Genomic DNA, 22,402 nt, shown 5'->3' on the forward strand with positions numbered 1-22,402 from the left:
GACATTTCAATGAAGAGTGTGAGACTTTGTACAGGCAGTATACTTACCATATCTAGCCGTACATCATATTGCAAGTACAATGGTGTTTCGAAATAATTTTAATTCAACCTTCGGGAAGCCTGTGTATGCTCTTACAAACAATAAGGTGTTTGTTGGGTTGTACCATCTTGGGTTGGGTGTGAGGATCCTAGGCTAGGTCACTTGGGTTTTGTGCCTTTTTCTTTATTTTTAGGATCACACTATCTCCAGTTGAGGGTTTCATACTTCACTGGGGTGGAGAAATGTTTGTGTGTGGAGTTATCATAATTACAGGAGGCCATACATGAAATGAACATTTAAGTATTAGTTTGTGTATTTCCTTTCTTATACTTTAAATAATATTTCATCTATATTATCAAGATGTTTCAGATGGGTTTCAGATATTTAGGAGTTACAATGCAAAATCTAGTTTTAGAGGGACTTATAAGATTTCAGACACAGACAAATTTCAGTAATCTGCAGTCTTCATTGTGTGTTCAAATCTGTTATAACAGTTTGATATATCTTTCCAGTATTCATGTTTGGGCAAGTTTGAAGTGATTTTGGAGTGCTACAGGTGAACTTGTAACTTGCGTATGTGTTAGATGTATGTTGGTGAGATTTTTGAGTATCTTCCTTGCTGCCTAGAACAGTAGTAGCGCGTCTTCAGTGCATTTTCAGACCTGCACCAGCCTTCCTATTCATCCAAACAAGGTATCACATTGTTATTTCATAGCTGGGATGTTGAGTACATGTTATTTGTCACCATTGTGGGGTGTTACAGCAGTTCTTAATTACATTAGTAATTGTCATTAGCAGATAACCCTCTTATTTTGATGTACATGGTGCATATGCTGACTTCTAATGCTTCGGATGGTTATACCGCCGAAAGCTATCATTTCTATGCACTTCATTTTGTAAACACTGGATGGTAATACTGCCAATAGGTTTAAATTTGTTATTGCTGATGTACTTTCCCCACTGAACAAATGATTTAATTGTATTGAACTTTCCCACTGGATAAGTCAATGTGCCCGTAAGCTTTCCCACTGAATAAGTGGATGTGCTTCTACCCTCACCACTGAATTAAGTGGAAGATCCTTATTTATGTTTCTACACTAAATATGTGGTATTGACTAGCTTGTTTCCTAGTGCTTTCCTTTCAGCAGCACTACATTTCAGTTGATTGTAGTTCAAAATACCAAATGCTCTCACCTTGCCCACTCCAAGATCTAGGTGATCAGAAAGAAGGAAGGAATTCTGCTTTCATCTTACCTTAAGTTGAATATATTTTCGAAAAAAAAAATATAGGGAGGTTATTACACATTTTATTGTAAGAAAAGAACATGCTAGGAACACTTCATTTGGAGCACCTAAAGTTTTAAAAAGAATATAATTTTGCATTACATCATCCTAGACCTAAATATTGTTGTCCTTGATCATTACAATGACTGCAAAATCAATCTTTTCTATGGATTGATATAGGGTAACTTGTCCCCTAGCAATACAACAGCCATCTAAAGGTATGAACTTAAATACTATCAAACTTCATGACAAAGAAGCCACCAGTAAATTCAGGAAACCAGAGAACTAATGGGCCCAAGTTGTGGTTTCAGATAAGTGGCTACAGAATCGACCTAGATGTGTGGACTTGACCCAAGAAAAGACATAGATGTTGTGCAGATTCCGAAGCAAAACACATACAAAGAGAATCCACTTCCAATCTTGAGGGCAATAGATTTTAGTGCCATATGAACTTCATTAGTCTTCATTGAGCCTAGAGCTAAGTACCTTTCCTTGTGTATTTAAATTTTTAAAAGTGCATTAATTTTTCAATTATCACTCCCATAACTCTTACTTATTCATCTAAGTTAATTTATGCATCTTATTGAACTGGGCTAGATTAAGCTTAGGAAAGTTGATTTTCGTTTACACATATGTATGTCTCCTTACTTACAAGGGAGGTCTCAAAGTAGAAGCACTATGGTTAGTCCATAACCTGAAAAATGATAGATATTTGTATCTAATGTTCACATCATTCACATGCATGTTTGTATTTTCATTTTGGATGCCTTGCTTAAGCTGAAATTTGGGTGATTGAATAAGTTCCTTATTGTTGGTCGAGTAAAAAGATTTCAGAGGACACTTGATTTTATTTGAGGGATATCACTATTCTGATTGCCTAATTGAAAGGCATCCTTGGGCAATTGTTTGATGCTTGTTGTTGGGAGGTGTGAGGATTGTCCAGGGAGGTCGGTTCCTTTATTCACCAACTACACATCTTTCTCACACCAAAAAAAGGGAATGCAGAGTGATAGCCGTGGAAAAATGTATGCAATGAGGGTTTATATTTGCTAGACAAACTATTGAAGCATTGGATACCAATGTTTCAGAAGGATATCTATTGTTATTTGCTAATTATGTTTGGAGGTTTGCTACATTTCACGAAAACGTTGGAGCTTCCTAAACCACGACTTGGTAAAGCTAGGCACGAGAAATAAGAGAGAGTTGGAAATGAGGCTAAGAAAGTATTACAGATGGACGTAGGACATCTTCTTTAGCAAATGGAGTGATCTGCACTTGAAAAAGGGTCTTTTATGCCAGAAGGTGTTTCCTCTACAAGGACGTGTGAGCTTTCTGGTGGACAATACCTCTTTCTAAGGGCATTTGAAACTTCAGCTGAGTCGATTTGTTCTTGTAATGACCAATCTGCTGTGCAAAGAAGAGGTGTGAATGGTTTCTCATTGTATTGGATCTCTGAAGGTTGCTTCTGTTCATGACTGCGAGTTAAAAATGTAAATTTTTTGCTACAGAAAATAATGAAGAATATTTCAGTTTATGCTATTAATTGTATCTCTGTAATACTTGACAACAGATCTTAATTAGTATATAATCTTTAATCTTCTGTTCACTAAAAGGAATTCACTCTAACATATGCATGCAAACTCTTTGCATGACAAGTATACTCTCATTTAAATGCATGCATAAAGAATCAATCGGAATCTGGCATTATACAATCCTGCAAGTAAACTTGAATATAAAACTGCCATCCATTTGACATTATGCTTGAATACTAAACCTTTGGAAAGAGAAAAGGAAAGATGCAAAAAAGCTTAGTAGCAAATGGGGGTGGCCTCTTACAGTGTATTCACTCTTACAAGTTCCAGTGCAATCTGTATGTAGCAGAGTTACCCAGGGACTCGTCCCCGACCTGAAAAACCCCTGTCCCCGTCCCGGGGACGTTTCGACGACTTGGGGACGGCCAGGGGACGTTTCCCCCCGTCCCCAAATTGCCCTGTATTTTGAGGGGACGTCCCCGAAACGGGGGGACGCCTGCCCTAGCTCTGGGGGACGTTCGTACGTCCTGGGGATGGCTGGGGATGGCTGGGACGTCCCCAATCCGTCCCGGGGACGGCCAGATGTCCCCCATATCTAAGGCCCTTAAAAAATATTAAAAAAATAAAAAAAGTTGTATTTTCAATATTTTATTTAAATTTTCTAATATAGGCCCCTTATTAATTCAAATTGTTATTAAAAATATAAAAAATTAAAAGATAACATTAATTAAATTTTAAATTTGTTAATTTAATTCATAATTTTGACAATGAAACTATATGGCAGCAGTGTAGCCTTTGGGCATTTTGACACAGAGATTAGAAAATCGCCAAACTCGGCGAGTCAATAAAAAAATAACACCCAACGCCTTTATTAAAGAATAAGTTTTTTTGGCCTCGCGGGGCACTGCCCCTCGACCCCGCCCTGTATCGCGACAGGGAGCTACTGACGTGTCTGGAATCGCATTGCTGCAAACTCCATACGGCCAACGCAGAATAGAATAGCCAACTGATTATCCTACTCTCTCTTGAGATAAGGAAGTCTCTAATGCTGTTTTCTAAGTTTGATCAAAGGAGACTACCTCAAGGTTTCTTTTGTCAGGTCTTGGTTGCGGGCTTTCTCAGTGGCTTGATGTGTTTTTGCTGGAAACACAAGGGGGCCTTACGTTTAACTGGCAATTTATAGATAAGTTCCCTAGAACTTTTACGATCTCTCTATCGGATGATATCAGTTAATTTGATACTGTTTTAATAGGGGTGCAGATTTTCTGAATAAAAAGGGGAAAAAGGAGGGAAGGATAGAGAGGGAGAGAGAGACATAAACGGTAAATTCTAACTAAGATAGCAAATTCAGTCAAGCAGACAGATTCATATTATCAAGTACGATATTAGAACTTCTACATTCATAGTATGTATTTGATAACCGAACTAAGCATGAAAGGGTCCAGATTAACCATGCGGAAAGAAAAGCAATCAGCCGTTCTCTAATGGTATGGACTGTAAGGATTCTATCAGATGCTTGATTGAAAAATGCTATGTAAAATAAATAGACATAACTGAAAGATTTCTAAATTAAGTGAAGAAGGAGACCATGCACTCACAAGGAAACTTGAAAACAGTCTTAATTCTTTGCATTAATTCCTGTAAATTTTTCCAGAGCTTTCGCAACAATCCGAGAACTTCTTACAAAAAGAAGGAAAACCAGTCCCTTAAATAGGCTTCAAAAAGGATGAATGGCCTAGATTTAATCTAAAAAAATGGCCCGGATTCATCCATAAAGCATGGCTGCCCATACCCATAAATGGGAGGCAAATATCAACAACCACCCCAAAATGGGCAATAACTACCCAAAAAGGGATAATTACAACAATTTGAAATAATCCAAAATGGTGCATCAAATAAAGCTTTACATTTGTTGACCAAAAGTCAACTGTCACCTTTTTGTGGAAAAGTGCACTTTTAAGATTTGGAGGGAAAAAAGCACTTTTGAGAAATTACTTTCTCTATTTCGGTCTCACACTCCTTTTCTAGAAATTGATCTTAACCATGCAGGTATTCCTGCCATAAATCACGACCTGCTACCCGTTCCTCGCGAACGTATTCCTGGAACTTGATACACAACTAGAAGAGCGGACTGAATGGAGGCATGGGAGGATGGCGAATTTTGTATTGCATGCCCTCGAGATACTGGTCCACGTGCTTTAAACCGTCCTTCCAGCTAGAGCGATTACGCTCAAAGCATAATATGTCTGAATGGAACTGACCAGCAAAACTCAAGTCCTTAGCGGAATAGGAAATCTTATCCGTCCCCAATCTTTCTTCCCAGTCCGGCTGGATTGCATTATCGGACAGGTCGTTTATCCATCCTGAAACCATTGATCGGAGGATGGTCTTACCTAGTTCTTGCATGTTTCCCAGAATTGCCTCACATGCGTCACTTTCTTTGTCAATAATTTCTTTGGTGTCGTTCTTCATGGTGATGGTCCAGTACCACTCCTTGAGAACACTGATGCTATGAGGATCTAGGATGGCAGACAATGTGGGAATTTGCGCGTGTCCAGAAAAGAGCTCTCATGAGGGGAAGGGTAGTGTCTGCCACTTCGTGCATATGAAGGGATTCCCTCTTTACCTCCAATAACTTGACTAGAGTGAGCTCTCGATGAAGGGCCATTTCTTTCACCTACTTAAGGATCTGCTCTCCCTTTTTCTTGATGTCTTGTATCCATTCCCTGACAGCTTTTGCGGTGTCCCGAACTCCTTCAAATTCAGTTGTGGTCCTTTGCGCCAACGCTGTCGGGGGAATATGGGATTCGGAGGGATTGTGCAATGGCCTTAGGAGTTGATCGATGTACCCTTCGGCTTGCTCAGCACGGGCCCAATACATGTCCTTTTCCGTTGTGATCTCTTCGAGCTGCCTGAGTATATTCTGCACTGAATCCTTAAATTCTTCCTTTTCTTGCTCTTTGGTAGTGTTGTGACCTTTTCACACATCGCCCCATCGCAAATGGGGACCCCCTCTTTTTGCTTGTTTTTCGCTCGTTTTCGCTTTCGTTTTTAGGGTTTTGTTAGTTGGTTGGTCGTCTGGATTTAGGGCCAAGCCTTAGGGTTTTAAATTCTGCCTTTTCAAGCCAAAATCCAGTCGTTTTTGAGAGCTTTTGAGCTTCCTTTTCTAGAATGCAAATTTTGAATGCAATGATTTCGCCAAAATGGTCTAATTTTCAATTGGAATGTTCATGCAGAGCTTAAATTTGTCTAAGTGTTGACCGTTAATGTGAATTTTTATCCGATTGAATATTTTGACCAAATTTTGACTTTTTTGAATTTTGATCCTGGGCATTGGAATTGATTTGTTTTCGCCTCGTGAAGTGTTAAAATGTGAAAAATCTTGTTATTTTGGCCTGTAGGAGCAAAATCGCTCCTGTCCCTCAGTGAAGGATGGGAGCTCATTTTCAAATATCTCATCATCCCTGCAGAATCCAGACAAATTTCAAGTTGGAAGTGATGGAGAACGGCGAGATCTTTCCATTGAATATAAATTGAAGATTTTCATGAGCACAGAAATGCCTCCAGGAGGAAAAGCGCTCCTGTCCCTCAGTGAAGGACCGGAGCTACAATTCAAATTTCGCCTTGTCCTTGCAAGATTTTGAAAACTTAATAATTTGAAAGGGTCCGAAGGAAGATGCTTTGCCAAATGAATATAATTTGAGATGCAAAAACGAAGGATAATGACCTATATTGACTAAATCGCTCCTGTCCCTCTCCAAGGGACCAGGGCGAGGTACCTTGTAGCTCTCGTCCCTCTCCCAAGGACCAAAGCGATTTCATCAAAAACACTCATACTCCTTCAAAGTCAAGGCAAGGCGAGGATGGACGAGGTAAAGGACGTTATTTCGAAGGCAATAAACAATGAACCAAGGTTAAATGTTACCAACTTGAGCTCAAAACGGAGAAAAGACATGGATCGCTCCTGTCCCCCTCCAAGGGACAAGGGCGATGTTAGGCAAAACACGTGATATTCTTTGAAAATCACGTTAAGACAAGGACGCACAAGGTTTTAAATGGCATTTGGAAGATGATACAAGGAAAGGATCGTATCAAAATGGAGAATTTCAAGCAAAAACCTTAGGATCGCTCCTGTCCCTCTCCAAGGGACAAGGGCGATGATCCTTATAGCATCAAAGGTACCTTGCAAAAGCAAGTGGGACGTGCGCGGAATGGACTAGCAATGATGTTATTCGCCTAGCAATGGAAGTTCGAAGATCAAAGATGCAAGATGAACGTGGAAACATGGAGATCGCTCCTGTCCCTCTCCAAGGGACAAGGGCGATGATACATCTAAAGACACTCATGCGCACATGCAAGGCAATCTAATTCGAAGAACCCAACCAGATGATCGATTTAGAACGTGGAAATGAAGGAGTTGAACGTTGAAAACGCAAGAATCATGACAAAAATGGTGAATCGCTCCTGTCCCTCTCCAAGGGACCAGGGCGATGAGGTACGTCCACTTCATTTTCAAATTTTTTGGCGCCAAATAAACCTTTTTAAATTCATTTTAACGCCAAAATTCGATAAGATTTAAAGTCCTATTTAATTGGCATTTAATATGGCGTTTTGCACTGATTAATTATTTTGCCTTGATTTAAAAAAAAAATCGAAATTTATTAATTAAAATAAAAGGCATTTAATTAATTAATGAATTAAATAATTAAAAGTCGAATAAGAGCGCTCATGCATGTAAGTCGGCCTTGTTATTTTATTTAAAAATCGTTTGAAATTACTTTATTTTATCAAGTCGGCCTTGAGGGTGAAGTGTGATGTGAGCGCTATATAAAGGGGGGTAAAAACTATCATTTCTACATCATTATTTTACCTTTCTACATGCGAATTGAGGAAGACGAAGGGAAGTGCTGAGTGCGAATTGCGTTGAAGACCAAAGGTGGTGCGAGTTTCATTCATCCAAAGGTGGCGCTTAGTTATCAAAAGGTGGTGCGAATTTGAAGACCACACCAAAGGTGAACTTGGGGATCCATCTAAGACCACGTCGAAGGTGCGAAACTTGGAGATTTGTTTGTGCGAACTTGAAGATCCATTTGAGACCACGTCAAAGGCGATAATAGAAGATCACGTTCTCTCCAGGGGTGGCGAAGTCAATTTTGAGGAGATCATATTGAAGATTACTTTATACCTCAATTTTGCCTAGGCAAATTTTGTTTTTGCATTCTAGAGTTAGCTCTCTATCGAGGTATGGCGATTTAATTGTTATTGCTTTATTCATTCATCGTCATATTTCAAATTTTGAAATTTTGAATTTTTGAATCTCTTGGCTCAATCGTTGTATTTTAGGAAATGATAACTCTGGGGACTTATCATGAGGTTTCCTAAAATTTTATCTCTCTTATTTACGTTATTTATTGCAAAATCTATTTCTTATAATGAAATGTTGTGTAGGTATGGCGACCCCAAAGGCGGGAGCATCCACTAGCCGCTCGGCTCTCATGAAAGAAGATCAGAAGACCGAAGAAGTGGAGACCAAGATCGTGTCTAAATGGAGCAACATTGGAGATACCAACTTGGGGAACTTTAGCACGAAGAAGTTCCGAGAGGTCCCTTACATCGGCAAGCCATCACCTGTCGCCCGGAGAATAATAGAGAGTGGCATCATTAAGGCGGCCGGTTTTCCTCCAGCTATTCAGTGCCACGAGTTGATGATCGAGTGTGCCCGTCATTACAATCCACAGTCCAGGACAATTGTGTCCAACGAAGGAAACACTTTGGCGTACCTTTCAGAGGAAGCCATAAGTGAAGCCTTCCATCTTCCAGAGCACAAGGACATGATATACAAGAGCATTGAAGGAGCCAGATCAGTGTACGATGATGATCCAGATGCTTGCCTAAGCATAATCAACAAGAACTGGCTACTCAAGAGTCGTCCCCGTCTGAGCAAAGTACCGAACACACCACACAGTATTGATTTCCAAGAGGAGTACAGAGATTTGATTACCATGCTCAACAGAATTACAGGAGCACCTCATGCCTTCTATTTTGAAAAATGGATGTTTTACTTCATCCAGGTGATTGTTCAAGGAAAGGGTACGATACATTGGGCTAGGATAATTAGCCATTGCTTAGACGTACAGTTGAGAAGACTCAGGGCTACTAAGTCCTTCCACATGAGTTCATACGTCATCTATGCCTTAATCAGGAGCGTTGAGTACGCAGGACTACCTCACAGAGGAGTGATTGGAAGAGGACCCGGCGAGGTCAGAGCTTGTGAATCCTATACCTACTTGCATCATCCGCCAGGGAAGAACTACAAGTTAGTCAATGATACTTTCACGATGAACATCACAAGGACGTTGCAAGGAGGGATTCACAACAGATTATCTCAGGATGCCCAGGAGTTCATCAAGAGGTACGGTGCTTGGTTCATTCAGTTTCCCAAGTTCACTTACATTAGAGTGCATGGATGTCCTTTACCTCCATACATGTTGCCGAGGTACCCGACAGACAGAATTGTGTTACTTGAAGTAACAAGGCAGTTGGCAGCATATATGAAGGCATTCAGACACAGACATCAGAATGGAGTTCAGGTACCTATTATTTTGGGTAATTCAGTTGAGGTATGTCCTAATGTCTTAGCCATGGATGACGCAGAGAAGGAGTTAGCCTTGTATCCTTTTTCATCTTTTGCTTGGAGGAATAGTTTTGATCCACATGGACATTTAGAGGAGACGGTCGGTAGAAGATTTAGACATGAGTACCAAATTGAAGATTTTATGATGAATCTCCTAGATGATCTCGAAGTGAAACGAAAGATACATTCTAGATTGCCTTTGGATTTCATCAGGAAATGTAAGATTTACAAAGTGGCCGACCAAGCTCAGGACAACGGCAGGCACATCCAATCTTCATATGATAGAGAAAGTAAAACAATTAGTTTGAATTGGAATGAGCCCGAGGCCGTGGATTTAGATGATTTGATGGCACCAGTCTTGTCTTGTACTCGCAGATGGGTAGACGTTCAGCATCAGAAGTTGAGAGAACAAGGCATAGCTATGTCTTTTACTTTGGAAGAAAAACCAGCTGAAGGTGGAGCCAGTGTTAGTGAAGGCAATCCTAATCCTAGGAATTCAGGTGAAGGTAACCTTCGATGTGCCAGTGAGGGCAATCTCCATTCGAGAGGTTCGAAGAGAAAGGAAAGATCAGAAAAGAAAGAGTCTTCCAAGAAAAAGCAAGGTGCCAACAAAGATCAAACACCAGGTACTTCTTCCAGACCAGAAGATAGAACAGTTCGAGTGGAAGAGTCCATGGAGTCGATGGTACAGAATGACAGACTAGAGGAAGGACAGGCACAGCATGTTTCGTCAGATGGATCTCTCCAAGACTATGATTTAGATAATGATAACGAAGTAACATCCCCTCCCAGACAAGAAGAAATAGTACATAAAGAAATTCAAGTTCAAGAGACAAGATCGAATATCCCAGATTGGTTGAAGGAAAGATTGACTAAGGTGATCGTAATAGAGGACGAGGACAGTGCAATTGATTTAGAGAGTCTTGTTGGACGTTCACATATGACAACAGAGAAGAAGAAGGCTACAAAGATGTCCAAGATGATTCGAGATGAGACTGGATCTAGAAAACTGCAGATAGCTACACCGGCAGCAGATAAATATGAGGGTGAGATCCTAGCAGAGGACTATCATATACAGACTATTGAGTTAGGACCATCCACAGCAGAGCAGACTTTAGATGATGCCACCGACACATTTGAGGCATTGAAGGACAAGCTTAGAGAAGAAGTAGAAAAGAATAGAAAGCTTGAGAGAGAGAGAGGTGCATGGAGGACATATTTTAGTCACATCAATGAACCTTTGGGACGTCAGGATCCAGTTAGATCACCAGTGCAGGCATTGCCCCTTCAATCGATCAATGAAGCAGAAAGATTCAGGAACCTGGTCCAGCGTACATGTAGTTGGATGGATAGATCTCATACAATGGCCTTAGAGTTTGTTACAAGGATGTCGAAGATCATTCATCAGGCTATCCAAGTTCTTGAAATTATCCACAGATTGATGGCAACAGTAGCTGCATTTGCCCATACTAAGGACGTTGTCATCCCTGTCTTGAAAGTAATAAGACACACATCCAGAAGAATTTTAACGCAGGAGAGGATCTTAGAAGGTGATTCTCACAGTTTGTTTCAGTGGTCAACCTTACTCCATATAAAGAGTGTTCTCTTCGAGGACATCAGTGTTAGATGTGGTCAAGTTGAGGAGGTGATCAATCCGATCCAGGACAGAGTATTTGAGGTACTTCGTACCATTCTTGGCAGAAGGATCGAGGTCGAGACAAATGTGGATTTACAAGAATTTGAGGATAGAATCAAGATCATCTTTCGCAAGGACGCAGATGTTACAGATGAGCAGTATGATCAGATGTATGCCACCATGCTCCTGATTGATAGAACAAAGGAACTTGAACCTACTTGGGACACGGCTCTTCTAGATGCATTTGATCAGGTTATCCACTTAGAAGAGAGTATCAAGAATCTTCCCGAGATTCCAAACACAGAAATCGAAGGAATCGTGACAAAATTCATTGCATATGCTAAGAAAGAGAATTGGAAAGGGAATAAGATTCTAGATGAAAGGTTGTTACAGATGACATGACATCTTATTTCTCATTGGTTGATACCTCCTAGATTTTTTGTGCCAAATTTAATATTTGGCTATGTATTTAATGTTGTTCAGTAAAAAGGAGGTCATTTGTAACAAACCCTAATTAGGGTTTAGGTGTCATGATCTTGTCCATTGATTTATTTTCAATCTGGACCTTTCATTGTAACTGGGGATGCTATTTATACCCCCATTTTTCATTTCATTTGGGAATAGTGAATAGTGTAATAGTTAATAGTCGAATAGTCAGATAAGAGTGAAATAGAGAGATTAAAGTTAGAAGTAATTCTTATTTTGTAGCAAGATTGAGTCTTGAAGAGAGAAACTCAAGCAATTGTTGTATATGATGACTTGGAAATCAATAAAATATTGAAGTTATGGTGTTTTGTTGCAAATTTCTTAAGTTATCTTCATGGTTGTTGGATGTACTTGAATCATGCTCAATCAAAGTAGTTTGTTAATTTGAAAGGCTAAGTGTGAGATTTGATATTTGGTGGGATTCGCAATCCAAACCACTAGCTTCTTGCTGATTGTAGGAACGCCTTGCGTGGTCGACTGGAAAACACTTTGCGTCCTTAACCTTCAAGCATTTTTGTATCTAGGATACGTACCTTCATAGTAGTGTCCTTGGTCTTTGATGCATTGAACACCATTATTACCTTAGAAGATCGCACTAATTTCAATTGAGTTGTTATCTTATGGCAAAATTGAAGTTGGTTGAGTCTTGCCAAATCTCATTCATGCTAAGTCGTTCATAGGGTTAGGCTAGATTAGACCTCTTTAAACCCTATCTTTTGCTATTTTTGAAAGTCCCTTTTAGATTAGTAAAATCTTCGAGCCTTTGGAATCCGTAAGACGCCTTGGAGGGAACAGCAAATCACATCATACCACTAAAAAAGCTTGTCCACACGTGGAGACCCCACTAAAAGAACCTTGGAGTCCATCTAACTGATCCTTTTTGCAGATCTTCAGCAGTTAGAGACTATTTTCTCAAGAGAGGATAAGATGCCTAATGGTATTTTATTCTGTGTATGATTGTGTATAAAATACACATCAACAGGTAGCTCGTCCGATGGGGACAGCTGTGATGCTATAATCTGCCAATGTTATCTGATCTGCTGACTTGTCTACAGGTGGAGTGGCAATATGAAGAGTGCGGTTCCTTTGTTCGTCTTTGGTCACTCTAGAATATGCCCTGGGCTTTTTCTTCCCTTTAGCTTTTGCTTGATCTATACGCGAGAAGATACCCTCTAGATCAATGGGTGGTTTGGTGGCGGCCTTGCGCTGGGCTCTGGCAATCAGCCACTCTTGAGGCACTGTTTGGGTTGATGACAAGGTCAAGTCAGCATTCTGTTCTCCTACGTTCTCAACCGACTGACCACAGATTCGCAGTTGCCCTGCCACCGGAGGAGTGAAAGAGGTGTGAAGCTCTTTGCTTGCAGCTGAATTCTCCCCTATTTCGCTGAACAACTGCCTGACATCTTCATGTGAAGGTCGCTCTTCAGTTCTCTCGAGCTCATGAGTCTCGTCTATCCTTTGTTCTCCCTCGACGGTGGAGTCATCTTTGGCTGTATGGTGGAGCAACAACTCGTGACGGCTCTCTTGAGTAGGTTCATGCACTTTGACCCCCTGGGTGGATGGAATTTCTCCTTCTTCTATTTGGTTACCCAGTTTGGTCAACTCGAGGGCTCTTAGCTCAATGTCTAGCACATCAGGCGCAGGAGGATCATTGGCTTCAAATGCATCGATGTCGCTCTGGGAAGGCGGAGCAGGTATACAATCCAATTCTACAACATCGTCGGACGAACTGGGATCTTTTGAAGATGAAGTGACCTCCGGCCTCTTTATAGGAATCTTTTCCCTTCTTGTTCTTTTGGACGTCCGAGTCCCTTTGTAAGCCTTAGCCTTCTTTCTTTTCTCTGGTTTCTCAGTTCCTTCCCGGGGTGCACTAGATGTTCCCTCATCTTCTGAAGACTGAGAATCGAGGCTGCCCATTAAATGGTAAGTGAACTGGACTCCCTCATGGACTAGCCTCTCGATCTGCTGATGTAACCATTGATCTGTGTACCTTGCTGGGACTGCCATGACTGCCTCGAAATCTATGATTGGGTCCTGGGACCAATCAACGCCTGGCAAGAGATGCCTTACTGCTTCAAATTCTCGGACCTAGAGGCAATTCCCTGAGTCTGTGAGCTGATCTGGGACTCGACGGTATTCAAAGAGTCGCATCTGCTGCACACTCAGCCTAGAATATTCCCGTCGCCTGACCTCGTAGTCATCAGAGCAATTCTTCCAATAGTCTTCAACTGACTCCTTTGCTCTGTACCTTCGACCATAGGCTCTTTTTGCTAGATTATCATGATCGAAGTACTTTCTTGGAAAATGGTCTTGTAGGCCATAAGAGGCCAGCTCTGCAAGGGACTCCTCTGCTAGGGTAGGGGTCTTTAAGTGGACATCATGGTTGCCTATGATCATAGGAAATGCGAATCCAGCCTGCTTGCTTTCTCGGAGTAAGATGCCAGCCGGGTGTGACTGCCTTGCAACCTCCATAAGAATTACTTTGTCGGTTGGATACCGTGGAAGTTGGAGGGGAACACCATCGAAGCCAGCTATTCGGATGTAGGAAAACCTTGGGAACTGAATGAACCAGGCTCCATACCTCTGCACTAAAGTAGTAGCTTGCTCCGAGAGCCTTATGTGTAACCCTCCCTACATTAGCCTAACCAGGCGCATTGTGAAGGCGTCATTGACGCGTTCATACTAACCAACCGCATAAGTCGGGTTGTTCTTTTCCCTCTGAGCTATATCTTGGTAGTGCAGCTGGGGGTAACAATCATAGACTTTCCCCTGACCAGGCCCATTCTCGATTTCACCTTTCATTATCAATCCTGGTAGTGGTTGGTTCTTGGCGAACATATAGACCAAATAAGAGGTCATGGTGAAGTACTTCTTCGTTTCGAGCTCAATCAGCTGAGTGTGGATGTTATCGCTTATGATCTGGGCCCAATCAAACTTAGACTTTCCGGCGAAGACCTGCTCTGTAAAATAGAACATCCACTCTTCAAAGTAGCTCGACTTAGGAAGTCCCATGACTCGGCTGAGTAAGGTGACCATATCCCCATGTTCATTAGGAAAATCACTCCTGGGGGTCTTTTTCACAATTCTGGTGCTTGAAGGCCTTTTCTCCTTGAACCATTCTTCGTTGATCAGTGCCTTGCATCAGGCTGGGTTCATATCATATGCCCCTTGTGCTTCGTCTATGGTTGTAGTTGTGGGATTGTTTGGAAAGGGGATGTCAAATGCATCACCAATAGCCTCAGGGGAGAAGTCGGCGATAGTCATATTCTCCAGGAGCACTAGTCTGGAATTCGGTTCATAATGCCGGGCAGCCTCCACTACTAATTCATAGTTCTATATTGCTGGAGGAAAACCCGCCGCTTGGGCGATGCCACTTTCCACCATCTGTCTAGGCCTGCCATATGCGTTGGGTGAGAAGACCCGATTCCTGAAGTCCTAAATATCGATATGGCCAAGGTCAGTATCACCAATGTTGTCCCAGACGCTCTGAACTTTCGACTCCCTCAATCCTCCCCTCTGATATTGATACTTCATCTTTTCAACCTTACGCCGGATATCTGATTTGGATACTCGTGAGGTTTCGGCTGCAACGAGCGTTTTTGATGATTCCACCGCCGATTTAGGCATTTATCCTGCACAGTCGGACGTGGATTACGAGGTGATACAAGAAAAGTAATGCGGGTTAGATAGCAAAACACTCCAGCATGTCGAGATTAATTTAAAGTTTAGTTTGGACATGGAGCAATATTTCTAGCTAACAGGTTGATCAACTTGAAACCAGAATATTCATGAAGATTTCTGACTACGCATTTATACTTATCATTTCTGGATTTTGGATTAATTTTCAATAGAGGCGAAGCATGGAAATTTTCCTAAGTTTGAAAAGAGATGCAATTTCTGGTGAAGCCTTAGGAGTGAATTCTGAATTTTCGAGTGCTTTGAACAACGTTTATGAGCAAAAGAGATGCAAATTTCAAGAATTCAAGCATTGTGATCAAATTTCACGCATTTGTCCATTCGATTTAAGCATTTTTCAAATGATCATACGCAACAAAGCGTACTTACCTAATGGGAGCGGATGGCGAGAGATTACCCAACCTTGTTGCGTGAAATGAACGGACGATCCTGCAAAGTTTGAATTCCAACGGTTATCTCTTTGTTTTAAATTTTTGCAGTTACCGGACAAAAGAGAATTTATCATTTTTAAATGGTTTTTTTCTCTTACCCTGGGTAATTGGCAATCTGAGTTTAAATGATCAAGAGGGAGTTAATGCAGCGTTTTACCTTCTTATTTTCGGACCTCGGAGGGTTTTCAAATTTTGAACTGCGTTTTCCTCCTTGCAAGTTTCACATATTTCGCGATTTGCAAGCCTCTAGCGAATTTCGGAGCTTGGAGCCTGAGGAAAACTTCAGATCTAACACTTCCTAGTTTGCAAACTTCGGAGGATTCAACACCTTCTGCGGTTTAGAAAGTTCACGATTCTACCTTGTTGGAGGTCTGGGCGCTATGGAGTGTATTTCGTGAATTTAGACAAACTTCGAAGGATTCAACACCTTTCGTGATTCTGGCGACTTCAAGAGTTTAATGCCTCGCCCGGAACTTCGGACCTGAGGGTGTTTTCGATCTTCGGAGCATTCGCCCTCCTTCGGAAATAAAAACTTCAGACCTGAGCGTTGAAGGATTGAATGAATTCGCAATTTTCCTTAGCAAGTTGTAACACTTTTACCTTTCTAATTTTCGCTTCCTAGGTCCGAAAAGGAGGGCTTCAAGATTTTAAACGATTTTCAGACCCCAAAGCATCTTTCGTGATTTTCTTTTTGTCTCTCATTTCGGAGCTAGGGTCCGAAAACAAGCTCTAAGTGCTTTTCGGAGCTGGGAGCACTTTTGGCGAATTTCGGACCAAGTGTGTCCCTTTTCAAATATTTCGCATTTTCACTTTAATCCCAAGGGTCTGAAAATATAAGTCTAAGGCAGATTTCGGACCTAAAGGGTCCTTCGCAAAATTAAACGCCTTTTGCTCTCTCCACTTTCGTTCCCAGGGTCCAAAAACATAAGTCTAAGGCGGATTTCGGAGCTGGGAGTACTTTTGGAGTATGTTGCGATTTCATCGCTTTTCATTTTCGCGTTAGGGTCCGAAAAGGAGGACTTCAAGATTTTAAACGATTTTCGGGGCTTTTAGCGTCTTTGGAATACTTTGCACTTTATCTCCATTTTTAATATTCGCTCCAAGGTCCAAAAATGGGTGTATTAAGGGTTTTTGGACTTGGAAACACATCTGGCGAACTTCGGACCTGAATGCCTATATGCGTGCTCTTTACGTTTGCCAATTTTCAAATTTCGGAGCCGGGGTCCGAAAATAGCAGGGGGGGAGGGGGGGGTTTAAGGCGTTTTCAGGGTTGGAAACACATATTTTGCAACACTTAAAGGCTTTTACATTATTTTCGGACCAAATGGGAAGCATCAGACTTTGATATAATTCGGCCCCCTAGACGATTTTGGCAAGATTAACTTAGTGAAATTCTAACCCCTTTGGGCCTCTGGGTCCGAAATTTGCCCCTTAGACAATTTTGAAAACTTGCGCCAAACGTCGGACCTTGGACTAGCCTTTTGCCAAATTCCACAAATTTGGATTTAGGAGGCTTCAGAATTCTAAGTCATTCTGACCAGGCAATTCGATTGTTCATCAGCAGGCGAAAATCATCTCTTATTCAAATCTTATAAACATCGCGGCGACAAACCTTATGCAGTCTGCTTCATAGCTGTTGTGCGAAAAACGGCGGCTTTGGTCTTCGTGCGAACTTTAGGTGCACGGCTCTTGCTTGGTGGGCTTCACCAATTCCTACTACCTTACGCCTACCCAAGGCAATTCTCAAAACTTCGAACAAACTCTTGGCATTCACGCTCGAGAGCCGGACTAGCCGGGAAGATTCATCGGCTCATTACTCTAACATCAATTACTTTATGGGTCAGTCGAGGACTCGCTCGAAGAGACGCGAGAAACTCTACGCGAAACTCAGCAGGGCAAAGACGGAAAGCCCAAAACAGGAAGGGGGACCCTGTCGGCAACAGGGAGTGTGTGCAACGCACAACAAGAGCGCGCAAGGGGCGCTGCCCCTTGACCCCACTTTGGGGGCGCTGCCCCCAAACCCCCATTGAAAAATATGGTGGGAAACTGCGTCGATAGAAGTAGGGAAAATTTAACCTCCGAGTCTATTGATATGCATATTGACAATGTGAATGAATTGAAATTCTGATTTATGAATGCATAATTGCATATTGTCTATTGAGCATTAACAATGTTGTATGTTCAGAATTTACATTCTAAAATGTTTTCAACTTTTCATAATATCATACACATGCTATATCCATGTTTTATTGTTTTCATATGAATATAATGTATGTATGCATGCTTTATCCATGTTTTCATATGAACATTTAAAATTTTGAAATTTTCCTATATATTTTAAATTTTTCCTATATTTTATATAGCCGTCCCCTTTGCCGTCCCTTGCCGTCCCCAAATTTGGCAAAAAAATTTGCCATCCCAGAAACGCGTCCTGCCGTCCCCTGCCGTCCCCGTCCCGGAAACTCGGGGTAACTTTGGTATGTAGTTATCAATGATCTGAATAGATCTATTATTTATTTCCTCAAATGTGTTGAATACAAAGAAAGATACCATATGAAGTTGTCCCCTACTATTTGTTGGATGGAAGTTTATATGTATTATATTATTGTAAGGTACCAAACCTGCCATGAAGGAATTTCTTTCATTCATACATGTTATTATGTGCTTTGTTAGAACATTATAAGTTATCTCACCGAACATAACTTCAAACTACAATACAAGGACACAAGGTAAGTGTAATATATACTGTATCAATCTTATCTACCCCAATTGAATTAAAATGTATAGAGAAGATTAATTTGCATGATTTAAAATTTAAATTCTTGGAGAAAAACTAGAATCCAATTCCATTTAGAAACAATCTTTTGGTACATTGTTAGAAATATAGTTTTCTATATATGTCCCGCATGTATAAAAATTTAAAATTGGAAGCCAAGAAAAAAGTAATCATGAAATGATCAGAAATGTAGTTTGTAAACTTACCTCATGATTATAAATTTATAGTTAGCGAAAGTCAATACCATTTTTGGACTTTGCATTGAGAAGCTTTGCCGCTTGCCCAGGTGGTCTTTTCCAGCTTCTATCCAGACTGTTAACCTGTTGGACCTTTCAAGATTTTAATAATAAAAGTAGCTATACAATGTAAGATAGCATGTGTGATTTAGATTAATGATGAGAACCAAATTCTTCTTTTCTACGATTATAATTGTAAATAGTAAAATCTAACCAGTGTCTCCGCAAATGCATCGACAGTTCCAAATGATTCCATTCTTGTGTAATCAGCCCCAACTCCTGTTATTACGACATTCACTGCAGGAGTCCAACGATCGATGTCTTAGGTTGGATTCTAGATTCAAAATTAGTCAAAGAAAATAGGAAAAATGATGAAACAAGAATACCATTCGACACTTCATCATTTTTTGGGAAAAAAGCAGTCACCACTCTCAGTTCATCTGCCTTTCCCTTGCCCTTTACCCAATCTGCAAGTGGATTAGTAGAATATCAGTCATCCCTACATATTCTGTGTAGTTACATTTCATCTTGATTTCTAGAAATATGTTCAACTATTTGTGAAAGCATACATTTTGGAGAAGCTCAAGATGCATTCAGAGTTTCAATGTAGTATAATACAATAAATCCTAATCACAACATGTTTGATTGAATTAAAAATACAGCTTCCAAGACAGCTTGTAAAGCTTTCTAAATTTCAACAATTTGTCGAAATAGTTTATCAAATAGAAATCAATTTATTATACATGAGATAAAAACATTTAAATACTTACCTGTTCACAAAATATCTGTCATAAATTTCCATTTTATCAACAACGCTACCCTCCATCTCATTGGAGCCTAGTCGTGCAATATTTTTCCAAGATAATAAATGAACACCACATGCTTGTAATTGAACTTCTGGGACTTTGCACATATAATATTGCATACTTATATAAACTAAAGATTCCCAACTAATTATAGTTTTACTTATTGATCCATGTACTAGGTAATTAGCAAAATTAAATAAATGTTATGATATTGGCATTTATTGGAGTTGATGATTAATATAATTCATTAAAATTTCGACTTTAATAATATTAATTAAATTAAGGACTTTATATTAAGGGGATATAAGGAGTATTAATTAAATTAGTTACTTTAATCATTTTTTAAGCCTTTATGAGGGCTCCAACTGCATTAAATGAAATTGAGATGAAATGAAACTCTATAAAAGTGCATTTCATTTCCTCCAAGTCGTGGGTTTTTGCGAAGGTTATAAAAGGGCTCTTGAGAGCTCATTAATTCATTCATGTTTGGAGAAATCAATGAAGTTCTTGGAGAGCAAGGGTTTCCTGATGAATTTCCAGGCATTCTGGAAACAAAAACTCTAAAAGGGATAAGTGTTTGCAGGTGTGGAAGATCACCCAAGGTCACTCTTTGATAATCTCACTCAGAGATTATATTTGTGCATCATTGAAATCAGTTTGCAAAGTTGATAGGGCATCTGGAAGTAGATAGTGCATCATTGAAATCACTTTGCAAAGTTGATTGAAGATCATTTTGGAGGTTCGTGCCATTCACTAGCCTAGTCGTACTCGTACCACTAGTTGTATTATTTTATGGTCCCAGCATAGGGTTTTGTGAGTTTTTTCAAATCTAATTTTAAAGGGTTTGTCAGCTGTTGAAGGGCGATTATAATCAGTATAATTTTCAGGGCAAATTAATCTCTTGTTTGCAGTCCCAACCTGGCCGTACCATACTATTATGTTGTAAACACGCAAACCCTATTGCAAATAGGGACCCCCTTATTTTTGCTCGTTAGCTTAGGTTGTTGTGCTTAGTTTTGTTTTAGCTTGGCAGTAATTTTGATCCTTTAGCCTTTGGGAGATAGTGATGTCTCGTCAATTGGGATGGGAATGCACTGTTCAATTCATGGAGTAAGTGTAATGTCCCTTACTAGGTTTAGACATGTTTTAACCATACATAATCTATATCAATATACTTATGACTCAAGCTAAATATATTAGGTGCCATTTCCACCTTAACATGAACCCAAACGGTGATATTCCACTACTCAATCAATTAACTATTAACAAATAAATTGTTCATCTATCATAACTCTTAATGCAAGTGTCAAACCAATTGTAATGTCCCCTACATGGAAACGTCTCCTTTCGTTTATTGTTTTATGAACTCTTACTGATCACAATCTAATATTATCATTTGTCTGATTAAGACACTATGTATATTTATAAATGCATGTGTTTACAACCCTATTGATATTACATCATTAATATATATATATATATATATATATATATATATACTGACTTGATTATATACACATAAATAAATTAATTAATTAAATAATATAATCAATTATTGATATGTTTGCTTAATGACCTATAATATACCTTATTGGTATTAGTTATTAATATATTTTATGGATAGTAAAGGGCAGACAGATCTGACGCAAAACAGATCTGGTCTGCCACCGTTATGAATTTAAGTATTACTATTATACCAACTGCAGTCTATGTTAATATTATAATTAAATTCTGCATACAACATCATATTTATATATATAAACAATTATGTGTACCAATAAGGAGGTTACTGCCTATCACTTAATAACTATTCTGTTCTGATCTCATCACTCATCTAATGTTACTAGATGCTTCTTGTTTCCTTCCCTTGATCAATGCCTAAAAACCAATAATTATATTTAGTGGGGTGTAAGGGCAGACAGATCTGACGTGTCAGATCTGGTCTGCCACTATATAAGAAATTAAGCAGTCTATATTAACATTACTATTAAATTCTGCATTGAAAAGATTATTAGACATCATATGTTAAGCATACGTATTAAGCCCTCCTCATGCATACCACCAAGAGAAAGGATCAGACCGTTTATTATTTTACTTTTCCAAGTATTACCCATGCAAAAGTACTTTAGTTAATCTGATTTCTTAATTATTACTGGCATAATTAATTGGCAATATTTTCTGATATATTTATTAACGCAGTGTCCCTGATTATGGTTTAATTGTTCTTCATAATATTATCATTATGTAATCTGCAGATAGTCATTAGCTGAGATACACCTTACTGATCATTACCACAGATTGTGATGTTTGATCCTCTCCTTGATGTGGTATGGTAATAATCTCTTCCTTCAGTTCGTTGATGAGTCCCAAATATTTAGTTATGATGCTTCCCCATCTTAATCATATGATTATACCTATGATTTGTAGATTGACTTGAACACAATTCAACTTGTAAGATTATGAGATAATTATCAACAATCTATTATAAGTTTTGATTATAAGATTCCAAGAAGAATTGGTTATCGGTTCAGTTGTAATATGTAAAAGTACTAATGTTAATATATACTTATGTAGAGTTCACTAAGCTATGTTCACAACAATGTGTCTTTGATCTTCCTAATCACAGTGGTTGATCTGTTACTCTCATGTCCCTACAATAATTATGGATGTTGTTTTCAATTTATCAAGTCCTCATCATGCATCGATGGCCTTACAACATGAGTGGATACAACACCTGCACTTGGCTTCTTTAATCCTCTGGTATTGATCCGTAAAATCCTGTGCCCCCTAAATAGAATGAATTCCATCTCCCTTATGTAACTTGCAAGATGGAATGGTTGCATTGC

At 39.6% G+C, this 22,402-nt stretch overlaps 1 protein-coding gene across 9 annotated transcripts in view; it reads right to left on the reverse strand.

The window, feature by feature from the left end:
* LOC131070973 (psbP domain-containing protein 3, chloroplastic) overlaps window positions 1-22,402 on the reverse strand; it is a 167,998-nt gene that overhangs the window by 99,648 nt on the left and 45,948 nt on the right. For all 9 annotated transcript variants that reach the window (XR_009112455.1, XR_009112454.2, XR_009112453.2 and 6 more), the window contains exons 5-7: window positions 19,137-19,217; window positions 18,965-19,047; window positions 18,759-18,834 (exon numbers count right to left, since the gene is read on the reverse strand). Coding sequence is in view for 5 of the 9 variants with exons in the window: in XM_058006685.1 (XP_057862668.1) it covers window positions 18,759-18,834; window positions 18,965-19,047; window positions 19,137-19,217 (240 nt within the window). In the remaining 4 variants the exon portion in view is untranslated. The remainder of the gene's footprint in view (window positions 1-18,758; window positions 18,835-18,964; window positions 19,048-19,136; window positions 19,218-22,402) is intronic.

Source organism: Cryptomeria japonica, chromosome 4 (assembly GCF_030272615.1).
Source record: "Cryptomeria japonica chromosome 4, Sugi_1.0, whole genome shotgun sequence".
Classification (NCBI taxonomy): Eukaryota; Viridiplantae; Streptophyta; class Pinopsida; order Cupressales; family Cupressaceae; genus Cryptomeria; species Cryptomeria japonica.